The sequence below is a fragment of the Callorhinus ursinus genome, unplaced genomic scaffold, assembly GCF_003265705.2.
Source record: "Callorhinus ursinus isolate GAN/ISIS: 27379988/994484 unplaced genomic scaffold, GSC_fseal_2.0 scaffold24, whole genome shotgun sequence".
Taxonomy (NCBI): Eukaryota; Metazoa; Chordata; class Mammalia; order Carnivora; family Otariidae; genus Callorhinus; species Callorhinus ursinus.
This window is the reverse complement of record NW_027397086.1, coordinates 13,083,863-13,096,561: the sequence shown is the minus strand read 5'-3', so window position 1 is coordinate 13,096,561 and position 12,699 is coordinate 13,083,863. Positions and strand designations below refer to the sequence as shown.

The window sequence follows — 12,699 nt, the reverse complement described above, 5'->3', positions numbered from 1 at the left end:
AGCAATACTTGGAGGTATTTATTATTATCCCCATTTTATTCATATGCTTAATGATCACAATAGCTACCAATTTATGGAATACACTGACAAAACATGCACTAGGCTAGGCATTTTATGTAAATTAACTGAAGTTGATCAGGTAAGACAAATGTGATTGTCTCCATTTCAAAGACTAGAAAACTAAGCCTTAATCACATGGCTTGATTTTTATGAATTTCATATATGTGAGTTTCTGTTGTGATTAAAACCATTGTCCCATTTTGCAGACTAGAAAGTAAGGATCAGTAGGGGCCATGGGGCCATAAGTTACCCAGGCTCAATTTGAATTTCAGTATATGCTGATTCTTCATTCCAATCTCTTCCCAATATTCCTGTGCTTTTCAACCGGTGGTTCACTAGAGCTGTGTTTTCAGTTTCACAAACATGAGTTTCTTTACAAGATTTCACAAGAGTGGACATTACTATGGGCTGACTTATACTCCCCTCAAAATCCCTATTGAAGTCCTCCAGTACCTCAGAACATGACCATGTTTGGGGACTGGACCTTTAAAAAGGTAATTCAGGTAAAATGAGGTCATACAGGTAGGCCCTAATCCAAAATGGCTGGAGTCCTTCTAAGAAGGGGAAATTAGGGCACAGATACACATGGAGGGAAGACAAAGTGAAGACAGCCAACTGCAAGCTAAGGAGAGAGCCTGAGAACCAATCAAAAGCCGCTGACACCCTGATCTCAGACTTCCAGCCTCTAGAACTTCATAAGCAAATAAAGGTCTGTCCTTGAAGCCACCCAGCCTGCGGTAATTTTTCATGGTGGCCCTAGGAAACTGATACACAGGGCGAGTTTCCACTCTAAAACGAAATCTGAAAGCCACCATCCTGGATTGTTGCACAGGCTGTTCGACCGGTCTGACTGTTTTCCCAAGTTCACTAACCCGGAGGTCAGATGACTTTCCGGGATCAAGGCCAGCTTCCTCTTGCTGTTACTTGGACCACTGATCCGCAGACGTTTTGTTCTTCTTCTTCTAACTTCCTCTCCTGTGACTGGGGATATAAATATTAGAGAAACAAAAGCCCAGAATGCTAAGGTTGCCACTCTCACTTCCTCTTGCCCCTTAACACAGCAGCATTGCTCTGAATATAGTAATTGTCCTGGGGCACCCAGCAGGGGCGAGAGTGAAGGCTGCAGTGCCCCAGCGGCCACCCCTGCAGGTGGATACAGCGTGTCATGTTTCACAGAGCCACTTCTGGGCACAGAAAATGCCAGAATGATGTCTCCTACCCGCCTGGCTGGGATGCTGATCCCAGCCATGGCCTTCCTCTCCTGCCTGAGACCCGAGAGCTGGGAGCCTTGTGTGCAGGTATGTGGTTCTGGGTCAGTTCATCTCCTGGGAGATCTGCTTTGCTTCTGAAAAGCTGCTCTCTGTCTAGAACTTCCCACTGTGGCTCCCTCCTAGTTGGCTAGTTTCATTTGCAACAAGGAGTAAAGTTATCTTAAGGACTTGAGAAGCCACACGGACCAAACAGTTCATGGTTACATAGCACCAACAGGCAGCCCATGGGCTCATGGCGCATTTAGGACTTTAAGTGCTAATAGGGGCTTTAGGTCAGATAGATCTGCTTAAAATCACTGTTCTTTGACTTCTGGGCTACGTGACCTTGAAGAAGATATTAAACCTCTCTGAAGCTAGTTTTTACATCCATAGTAGCCTTATAATAATACCTACTTCAATAGAGAGTTGTAAGAGGTCTGCTTCCTGTCATTCCTTTCTGCTGGTGGACTGTCCTCTCAGCTTCAGGCACGCACTTTGCCCCTTTCCATCTCAGGAAGGTGTTTTGTTTTGTTTTGTTTTTTTGTCTCTTAATAGGGAGAACTTTCTAAGTGGATTTCAGACTTGTAGATCTAGCCCTAGCTCCAAAGGATGAAAAGAAATGAGATTGGAAAAGAAAAGTAGATAGAGAGAAATAAAGAAAAAGACAGAGAGAAAGAGACAAAGAGAAAAGGCAGAAAGAGAGAATCATGTAAAATGATAGCTAATGCAATGCTTCCTTCCTTTGTGAAACACCAACCGACTTTTGTGTAATCTCATTCATGATGGATCTCTTTTGTTTTCCCCTGCGTGGACTTCACAAGTGCTTGGGAAGTCCATCGTAGAACCCAACAACTGAGGGAATGTCTTGGGATTTAGTGTGTGGCAGGGTCAGAAACTCAAGAAGAGCATAATCAGCCAGAGTCCTGAGATTGAGGGCATTGTGGAAATAATGTACTTTAATATGCAATAAAGATGAACTTCTCATCTTAAAATCCTCCCTTCCTCCAACTTCCTGCCCAGAGCCCTGCTCATTCTTCTCTGTGTCCCTCCTGCTCTTAGGTTAATGGGAATGGATCTTCTAATCAGTCACCCCTGGATAAAATCACACCTTCCCTTTGTCCACACCCCATATTCTCAGTCTCCAAAACCTGTCCAACCTTGCCCATCCCCTCAGTGTCACCCTAGGGCAGGTCCTCAGTCCCCCTCACCTTGACTCTTGGATAGTGACTGGTCTCCTGCCTCCTAGTCCCCTTTCCACTCTTTGTTGTTGTTTTGCCTGAGGCTCAGTTCTAACAAATTGCACTCTTAACAACTTGTAATAACTTCTAAGTGCTATTAGGACAGTTTTTTACCCCAGGGCCTTGGCAATGGCTATTTCTTCTAGCTAGAATGTTTTGCTCCTAGATCAGTGCTGCCTAAAGGCAATACCATGTAGGTCACATGATCTAATTTAAATAATAAATGTAACTAAATTTAGCCAAATTTTTATTTAACTAAATTTTAACTAAATTTATTTATCTATTTATTTATTTATGACTGGAAGTTAATAATTGTTATTTTATTTCCCAACCATTCTAATATCTTTTTTTTTTCCCAGAGAGAAAGAGAGAGCATGCGCGTGTGTGAGTGGGGGGGGGAGGGGCAGCGGGAAAGGGAGAGAATCCCAAGCCGACTGCGCTGAGCACAGAACCTCTCAGGGGGCTTGATTTCACAACCCTGAGATCAGGACCTGAGCCAAATTAAAAGTCAGTCACTTAACCGACTGAGCCACCCAGGAACTCCCATTCTAATGTCTTTATAAGTTTTTTTTTATTTAAATTCAGTTAGCCAACATATAGTACATCATTAGTTTAAGATGTAGTGTTCAATGATTCATCAGTTAAATGTAGCTTTAAATTTTCTAGTGGCGACATTGAGAAAATTAAAATTGGTAAATTTAACTTTAATAATATTTTTACTTAACCCAGTATATTCAAAATATTATTTCAAAATGTAATATATACTAAACTATTAATAAAATACTTCACATTCTTTCTTTGGTACTAAGTGTTTGCAATTTAGTGTGTATTTTACTGTTTACATGCCTCTCAGCTTAGACTAAGTCTCTTGTGCTCAATAGCCACGTGTGGCTAGGGGCTACCATGTTGGACTGTGCAGTCTTAGATTTCTTCATGACTTAATCCCTCATTTCATTTATATTTCTGCTTAAATGTCACCTCTTTCTGGAAGTATTCCTTGATCACATCATGTAGAACTTCCTACTCCCCATATTGGCCTCTAATCTCTAGATGCTTTATTTTTTTATATCATATCATTATGTTTTTTTGTGTATTTGCACATTGTTTGTCCTTCCCTTTGAAATGGGATCTATAAGCAAACAACACCATTGCTGATTTTATTTACCACTATATCCCAGTGTTTTGTACTAGTTTCAGCCTATCAATAACCCATGTTGTGGTTGGACTAGCCCCTGTGGTTCTTTATGATTGTAAGGTACCCTTCAGCAATAACCATCAGGACACTTAGAAAAACTGAAAGTTTATTACTTTGAAGACCTGGAAATTACACAAGTAGGGCCACAAAGCAATGCTGAGGGTAGAGAGAAATAGCTCTCAAGCACGTGGAGTTCTGTCATTATTGGGGTTGAGGATGGGGGACTAGGGTTTCCCTGGCTCCGTCTTTATTGGTGAATTTAAAATATGAGAGGGGCGCCTGGGTGGCTCAGTTGGTTAAGCGACTGCCTTTGGCTCAGGTCATGATCCTGGAGTCCCGGGATCGAGTCCCACATCAGGCTCCCTGCTCAGCAGGGAGTCTGCTTCTCCCTCTGACCCTCTCCCCTCTCATGCTCTCTCTCTATCTCATTTTCTCTCTCAAATAAATAAATAAAATCTTTAAAAAAATAAAGTATGAAAGCAGGGATTTAGGAAGGGGTGGTGGGAAGGGGGGGCAGGAAGAAAGCTAAGTGAGGGGAAGTGGCCTGGCTCTTTATCTAGTCATGTGGCTGGCATTGTGTTTCTTGGAGATAGTCCTCTTTGAAGTGGGTGCCTCCCTAGTCAAACTTAAATTAGGCACCTGCTTTATAAGAAAAGCCAACCGTCAAGGCTTACGCTATACCCAGTGCCTAGCACATAGTAGGTGCTCAACTTACACATGTTAGATGATTAAAAGTATTGTCAGAGGGCTCTGGCTTCCCCACCTACTTAGGTTTCACCTCTCCTACTTCGTGCCAGGTGCTCTGAATTAGTTCCTTCCCTTCTTTCTTACACTGTACTCTCCCTCTTCCTCTTTCCATGTGTCCAAATCTTACTCATCCTTCAAGACTTACCTTGAAATCCTCTCTTTCTCAGAAGTCACCTATAATCCCTGGATCTGGAATTGATGTCTACCATTTATGAGCTAGAGGAAGTTATTGTCCAGGCCCGGTTTATGGTCCTGTTCAGCAGTGTGAGGCGTGTTCCCACCTCAACTCTTCCTCTAGATTGTGAGCTCACTGAAGTCTGGAGCCATATCACATGGGTCTCAGCACTGCCCACAGCCCTTAGAGAAAATACCTACAATTTGGATTGAAGCAAATCTTCAGTTATTCATTCATGTATTCAATAACTACTAGGCATTAACCATTTGCTGGGCACATTTCTGAGCGCTGGAGACACAGCAGAGAGCAAGAATACCAAAGCTTACAATCTAGAGAGGAAGATGAACAACACACATGTAACAATCACATGGATAATTTACGTTAGATGGTGATACATCGTGTGGAGATAGAGGGAAGAGGGTAAAGGAAGGAAGCCTGTTACCATCCGCTATTACACAGTATGGTCTGGGAGGCTCCTATAAGGGATAGCATTTCAGGAGACATGCCAATGAAGTGAAGAGCTGCACATGTGACCTGTGATACTTTATGCATATTACTTTTTCTCTCTGAATTCTTCTTCTTTAAAAGGTTTATTTGAAGATTAAAATAAAGCATATAACATATAAGAAATATGCCCACATATGGTAGGGGATTAATAATAACTGCTAATAATAAATGTTAACATTTATTGATCATTTTCACTGTAATAGGCTTCAAGATAATCTCTTTAAAGGCCTCATTTCATTTAATCCTTTTAACAGATTCTATTGGTTTTAAACAGAAAACCAAAATTAGCTGGCTTAAGCAAGAAATTTTGTTGAAGAAATCAGAGAATTCAGAAATTAAATGGGAGGTTAGAGAATAAGGGCTTACAAAGAATTTGGGAAAGTATGATAGGAACAAGACCATGAACAAAAGAAGCATAAACCACTTGACCTTAAATACTGGTTTCATCATTGGAGTCCATACATCCTAAAGATTTTTTCCCCATTTCTAGATCACCTGCTCAAAGGTCAATGAGCCAAGAGAGAGAATGCCATTGGCAAAAACTGAGCTATGACTGTGAAGTATGGACACTTTAACTGGTAGTTTCCCCAAGGCTGTATACATTTGTGGGGTACTTGTGGAAAAACACTTTAGCCCAAATCACATGGAAGAACTGGGGTGAAACCCAGGGCTTTTGGAATCCAGAGCCTCAGCTCTTCACCACTTGATTCCATTGCCTCTCTGTAAATACTGCCATTGTGATAGTAGAGGTTAGAAAACTGGGGACATAGTAGGTGCTCCACCCATCCAAATCTGGAGTAAGAGATTTTATAAGTATAAAGTGAGTGGACAAATAAATGAATGGGTGGGTTGATGGATGGACAGATGGATGGATGGATGATTGGATGATGGATGGTTGGATGGATGGCTCCTGTGCTTATACTGGAGGTCTCCAAGGTTCTGGCCTAGGAAAGGGGAGTGGAGAGGGCAGTTGAGGTGCATGCGTTAAGACACTGTATCTAACATGTGATCATTGCAGGTGGTTCCTAACATTACTTACAAATGCATGGAGCTGAATCTCGACAAAATCCCCAACAACATTCCCACATCAGCCAAGAAACTGGACCTGAGCTTTAACCCCCTGAGGCATTTAGGCAGCCATAGCTTCTCCAACTTCCCAGAACTGGAGGTGTTGGATTTATCCAGGTAATGAATAGCTTTTACTCACTGCTCAAGGTAAAATGCTCATTGTTCTATCACTTCATTCTTATGTCAGGAATCTCATCTTTATTCACTCATACATTCAACAGATATCTTACTTGTTGTATGACTTTGGGTGAGCCACCTCCCTTCTCCTGATCTCATTGCCTCATCTGTGAAATGGGAAGCTGGATGAGAAAGTTTTTAAGGACAGTTCTATCTTTCCATATTCTTTCAAGTCAGGGGAGAAAACTGACTCAAACTCTTTCACCAGCAGATACTTACTGACTACTAGCTATATATTATACAGACTGCTAGGAAACAAGAGTATGTTGATATATACAACTCCAGATATTAAAGATGGCATACATACCTGAAAGAAGTAACATGTTACAATCCTGAGCATGGTGCTAGGCACATAGTAGGCATGCAATAAATGTTACTTGATTCTGATTTTTGATTTTGAACCTGAGATAAGGATGGTAATATACATCAGTAAGTGATAAGCTACGTGCAAACTAGAGGCAACATATTGTGTTGTTCAGAAGAGGGTGCTTCTCGGCAGTGGGTAGTGAAGACAGAGTTCATGAACTGAGTGGGATTCAAAGGATGTCTAGAATATTGAAAGTGGGAAAGAGGATAGGGAAATAGGAAGATACAAGTAACCCAAGGAGAAAGATAACAAGATCAAAAAAAGAAAATATCTACTGTGAGAAAGAATAGTGACTATGATTTTCTTTTCTGATGCGGGGAAATATATCATTTATTAGGGCAGGTGAAAGTATTATTATTTTGGGGGGAATTGAATTCTAAAACTATTATCATCATTAAGGCCTTATTTTAAAATGTACTAGATAATGGATCATATTCTCTATAAGAGTTTGTGGAAAATGCAGGAGAATTTTATATATGGCTTTTAATTATAGAAATGTTTAATAAATTCTAAGATCATAGCATTAAAATCCTTTTTATAGTGGATATTTCTGTAGCAAGAAGAGTGGGCATCTGATGTCTTATACTTTAACTTGGAAACTGACAGAGTATATAACAAAGGGGGAATGGAGCATTTTATAGTCAGTAGGGTAGAGCACAGAGCTCTGTGGGGGTCAGAAGACCCAAGCTGGGTCCTCCTCTACCGTTTACAGCTATGTGGACTGAGGCATGTCACTTCATCTCCCTGAGTGTCAGTTTTCATATCTGTGAAACAGAAATGGTGAAACTTACCCCATAGGGATAAATGTGATAATGAATGTTAACGTGTATATATATTAAAAACCTTATAAGGTAGACTTTATAAGGATAAAAATATTATTATAGCACTTCATTAGATTCTAAATTTCAGTTATCTGAGTAAGAATTGTCAAGAACTATAATTAAAATAGACAAATCATCCCCCCCCTTTTTAAAACAAGAAGTAGTTTCTCATCAAACAATGTCCCTTATAATTCATCTTTGATTCACCACCTACACAAGGAACTTCCCTCAGAGGCCTTAACTATGTGCCTAGAGAGAGGACAGCTCTCCCTCTGGTTAGCCAGGAGGAGATCCTGGCTTAGGACAGGGACAAACATAGTACCATAGATATCCCTTGCCTTTTCATAGTCCTTCACAGTGTTTACATATAGTAACTCAGCGAGTCCCCTAGGCAGCCTTTTATTCCTATGGGAACCTATTGATACATTTGTTTTCTTTTTTAGATGAAGAAACTGAGACTCAGAGAGTTTCAGTAATTTATCTATGTTCACACTCTACGTTTTGTGGAGCTTGTTGGCAGCAGAGACTCATATTCACATCTCCTGCTTCTGAGTTAAATATTCTCTTCATCTTAATGCTCTGCTCCTCAAAAGTGTGAGCTCCCTCTGATGAGACAGAGACACAGCAAGACCCCCTCCAGTCTTGCCTAATACATAAGATTATGGTTTATAAAATCCTAGAACTGACAGCAACATGAGAAATAATCAAGGCTATTTAGAATGGTGATAACTGAGATCCATAGAGGTATGAGAGGACCACAGAGACACCAGAACTGAGATGCCTTGTCCCCTTTTCCAGTGTTCTTCCTATGGCACCCACCACCCTCTATCAAGTTGCCAATTAATAAAAGCTTGGGCCAAAATGCTTTTATTACCCCTGATCCTCATGGAGGGGATACGACAAGTGGAGAAACTGTAAATGTAATTCAGGTTGGACTAGCAAATAACTCATTAGCAAACGCTAACTGGCATGCATCCACAGTGCTAGCAAGTGTTTATCATTAGCTCGCCATATGTTGGCTGGATAAAAACCTTGTCTCTAGGACACTTCCATGAATATTGTATATAGCAAAGCTGCCATTTCTCTTGGGCCAAAATTCAAAATGCTTTTCCAGTCTGAAAGCCTCTGCTTTGTATCCTCCTTTCTCCACAACCTCATCTCACACCCCTCCACTTCCCTCTCTGTACACCAGACACATAAGTTTCTCATGGTTTCTCACGGTTCCTCCAGGTATCATGGCTGTCACCTACCTCAGGACTTTTGTATCTGCTCTTCAGCTCACTTCCTTTTCTTGGTAATTCCTACTCATCCTTCAGATTTCAACTTATGTGCTCTCAGAGAAGCCTGCTTTGATCCCCCCTGTCTAGGGCCATTCCTTTAATGTGAGGTTTCATAGTACACTTTCCTTTTCTTCCACAGAACTCACTCCTACCACCTGTAACTAACATTTACCTATGATAACTACAACTTACAAATATCTATCATATATGGAGAGCTTTGCATAAACCTTGAGGCTTGTGCAAACCTGTGACACTTATGTGTAATTTTTTATATATTTGAAATTGACATTTACCATTTATCATGCCTAACAGCTAACCGCTATCTTAATTATCTATACCAATCTGACGGATAATCACAATTACATGTGGCAGGAAATGGCTGAAGTTAATCCAAGGCAGTTACATACTCTATCAGCCATACAGTCTTAATGTGCCCCAATTATTGATCTTTAACTGATTTCCTTCTGGGGGATGTCCTGCCTCTGCTTAGCATGTGTACCTCTTGTGACAAAAAGAGTTTGTCATTGTGTCCGGTAGGATAATACTGAATCTATGGGGCTTCTTATTTGTTCATGTCATCATCTGTCCTGCTTCATGTCTTTGTCAATGCACATGCATGTCTCATATGTGCGAAGAGCTAGAAGACTGGTATGGCTATTCCTTTTTGAGTTTTAATTCAGCAGAAATATAATCTGTATCTCTTTTCCCTGTAGGTGTGAAATTCGGATAATTGAAGATGATGCATATCAGGGCCTAAACCACCTCTCCATCTTGATATTGACAGGAAACCCTATCCAGAGGTTATTCCCAGGAGCCTTTTCTGGACTCTCAAGTTTACAGAAGCTGGTGGCCGTGGAGACAAACCTACAATCTCTAGAGGGCTTCCCCATTGGACATCTCAAAACCTTGAAGGAGCTTAATGTGGCTCACAATCTTATCCATTCCTTCAAGTTACCTGAATATTTTTCTAACATGCCCAACCTGGAGTACTTGGATCTTTCCAATAACAAGATCCAAAATATTTATCACGGAGACTTGCAGGTTCTACATCAAATGCCTCTTCTCAACCTTTCTTTAGACTTGTCCCTGAACCCTTTATACTTTATCCAACCAGGTGCCTTTAAAGAAATTAAACTCCATGAACTGACTTTGAGAAGTAATTTTAATAGTGAAGATGTAATGAAAACTTGTATTCAAGGACTGGCTGGTTTAAAGATCCATCAGTTGGTTCTGGGAGAATTTAAAAATGAAAGGAACTTGGAAAGATTTAACAAATCTCTTCTGGAGGGACTGTGCAATTTGACAGTTGAAAAATTCCGGATAGCATACTTTGATCATTTCTCAGAGGATACTACTGACTTATTTAATTGTTTGGTAAATGTTTCTACAATTTCTCTGGTACATCTGTTTTTAAACAGGCCAAGATACCTTCCTAAAAATCTCAGATGGCAACGGTTGGAAATGGTTAAATGTAATTTTAAAGAATTCCCCAAATGGGAGCTGGACTCTCTCAAGGAGTTTGTTCTCACTGCCAACAAAGGTGTGAGCACCTTTACTGAGATGAAGCTGGAAAGCCTTGAGTTTCTAGATCTCAGTAGAAATGGCATGAGTTTCAAGGGTTGCTGTTCTTACTCTCACTTGGGGACAACCAGACTGAAGCATTTAGATCTGAGCTTCAATGATATTATTACCATGAGTTCAAACTTCTTGGGCTTAGAAGAACTAGAATATCTAGATTTCCAGCATTCCAATTTGAAACAGGCCAGTGATTTTTCAGTATTCCTATCCCTCAGAAACCTCCGTTACCTTGATATTTCTTATACTCACACCCAAGTTGTCTTCCAGGGCATCTTTGATGGCTTGGTCAGCCTCCAAGTCTTGAAAATGGCTGGCAATTCTTTTCAGAACAACTTCCTTCCAAATATTTTCAAAGACCTGACCAACTTGACCATCCTAGACCTCTCTAGTTGTCAGCTGGAACAGGTGTCCCAGGTGGCATTTGTCTCACTTCCTAAACTTCAGTTGATAAATATGAGTCATAACAACCTCTTGTCATTGGATACACTCCCTTATGAACCTCTCCTCTCCCTCCAAATTCTGGATTGCAGTTTTAACCGAATAGTGGCTTCCAAGGAGCGAGAACAACAGCGTTTTCCAAGTAATCTAGTTTCCTTAAATCTTACTCAGAATGATTTTGCTTGTGTTTGTGAACACGAGAATTTTCTGCAGTGGGTTAAGGACCACAGGCAGCTCTTGGTGGAAATTGAACAAATGGTGTGTACAAAACCTTTAGACATGCAGGGCATACCCATGTTGAGTTTTAGGAATGCCACCTGTCAGAGGAGCAAGACTATCATTAGTGTGTCAGTGTTCACTGTACTCATGGTTTCTCTGGTAGCAGTTTTGGTGTATAAGTTCTATTTCCACCTGATGCTTCTTGCTGGCTGCAAAAAGTACAGCAGAGGCGAAAGCACCTATGATGCCTTCGTTATCTACTCAAGCCAGGATGAAGACTGGGTGAGGAATGAACTGGTAAAGAACTTGGAGGAGGGGGTACCCCCCTTTCAGCTCTGCCTTCACTACAGAGACTTTATTCCTGGGGTGGCCATAGCTGCCAACATCATCCAGGAAGGTTTCTACAAAAGTCGGAAGGTTATTGTCGTGGTGTCCCAACACTTCATCCAGAGTCGGTGGTGCATCTTTGAGTATGAGATTGCCCAGACCTGGCAGTTTCTTAGCAGTCGTGCTGGCATCATCTTCATTGTCCTGCAGAAGTTGGAGAAGTCCCTACTGCGGCAGCAGGTGGAGCTGTATCGCCTTCTCAGCAGGAACACTTACCTGGAGTGGGAAGACAGTGTCCTGGGACGGCACATCTTCTGGAGACGACTCCGAAAAGCCTTGCTGGATGGTAAACCGTGGAGTCCAGAAGGAACGGCAGACACAGAAAACAGCTAACATGAAACAGTAACCTCTGCCTGGGGAGGAAAAGCTCCCGTGGTGCTCCTTGCCCAGCTGAACCGTGTACTTGTTCAGTTAACGAGTATTAAATGCTGCGATGTATCTGGCATTGTGCTAAGGGCCGATGATTCATTGGTGCATGAGGTATACAGGACGGCTGACATCATGGAGTTTACAGTGCAGAGGGAATAATACTGTGCTAAATCACAGAACCTCCAGGTACATGCTTCCACCAAATCAGCTCAGAAGTCCAGGGTATAGAAAGTCAACTCAATTTTTACCCCATCAAACTTAATTAGAACTAAGAGATTGGGCCCCAGAGAGATCAGGAAGAAGACATAGTTCTTCACCTGAGTCTTTGGGTGGAAACTACCTCATGTTTTACATGCTAGCCATCTTAAAGCTGTTTTGGCAGTTTTAACTGAACAAGGTCTATGCTCACCTTTCCCTTTTCTATTGAATGAAATTTAAATGCCACTTGATGACTCAGAAGGCTCCTGATTCAGACCTTTTCCCCTCCATTTGAAGCCAGTTTCTTTACAAAGGCTAAAGTCTAGTTACTAATTCCCAAGGAAATCTGATTAACACATATCCACAAATATCCTGGCCATTCTTTAGTATGTTCTATTTATTAACCAATCGCGCCTGATACATTTTTGTTTTTTATAAAATCTAGTTCTAATTTTTCATGTCTCCTCTATAAACTCTTACCATAAATAAGGCTGTTAGAGACATGCTGGAAATTTCCATATTTAAGCACTATCGTTCAAGCAAATATGTAAAGTACACTCCATCACTTTTTCACTTGATGTCACTCTAAAGTTATTACCTACTAAGTTATGACTGTCATGAAGGA

General features: G+C 41.0%; 1 protein-coding gene across 2 annotated transcripts; it reads left to right on the top strand.

Moving 5' to 3' along the window:
• Positions 1–1,072: 1,072 nt before the first annotated feature.
• On the top strand, positions 1,073–11,950 carry TLR4 (toll like receptor 4). 2 transcript variants are annotated; one of them, XM_025888035.2, is made up of 3 exons: positions 1,073–1,358; positions 6,191–6,357; positions 9,599–11,950. In XM_025888035.2, the coding sequence occupies exons 1-3, from the start codon at positions 1,266–1,268 to the stop codon at positions 11,838–11,840; spliced, it is 2,502 nt and encodes an 833-aa protein (XP_025743820.1). In that variant the 5' UTR covers positions 1,073–1,265; the 3' UTR covers positions 11,841–11,950. The 2 variants fall into 2 exon arrangements, with proteins under 2 accessions (XP_025743820.1, XP_025743821.1); XM_025888036.2 differs by lacking the exon at positions 1,073–1,358 and having other exon boundaries at positions 6,222–6,357; positions 9,670–11,950.
• The last annotated feature ends 749 nt before the right edge of the window (positions 11,951–12,699 follow it).

What these genes read in the sequence shown, in the direction of transcription:
- TLR4 (XM_025888035.2), top strand. Translation starts at nt 1,266, where the DNA reads ATGATGTCTCCTACCCGCCTGGCTGGGATGCTGATCCCAGCCATGGCC. An exon ending in GCTGGGAGCCTTGTGTGCAG is followed by an intron (nt 1,359 to 6,190) that starts GTATGTGGTTCT and finishes TGATCATTGCAG; the next exon opens with GTGGTTCCTAACATTACTTA. An exon ending in GAGGTGTTGGATTTATCCAG is followed by an intron (nt 6,358 to 9,598) that starts GTAATGAATAGC and finishes TTTTCCCTGTAG; the next exon opens with GTGTGAAATTCGGATAATTG.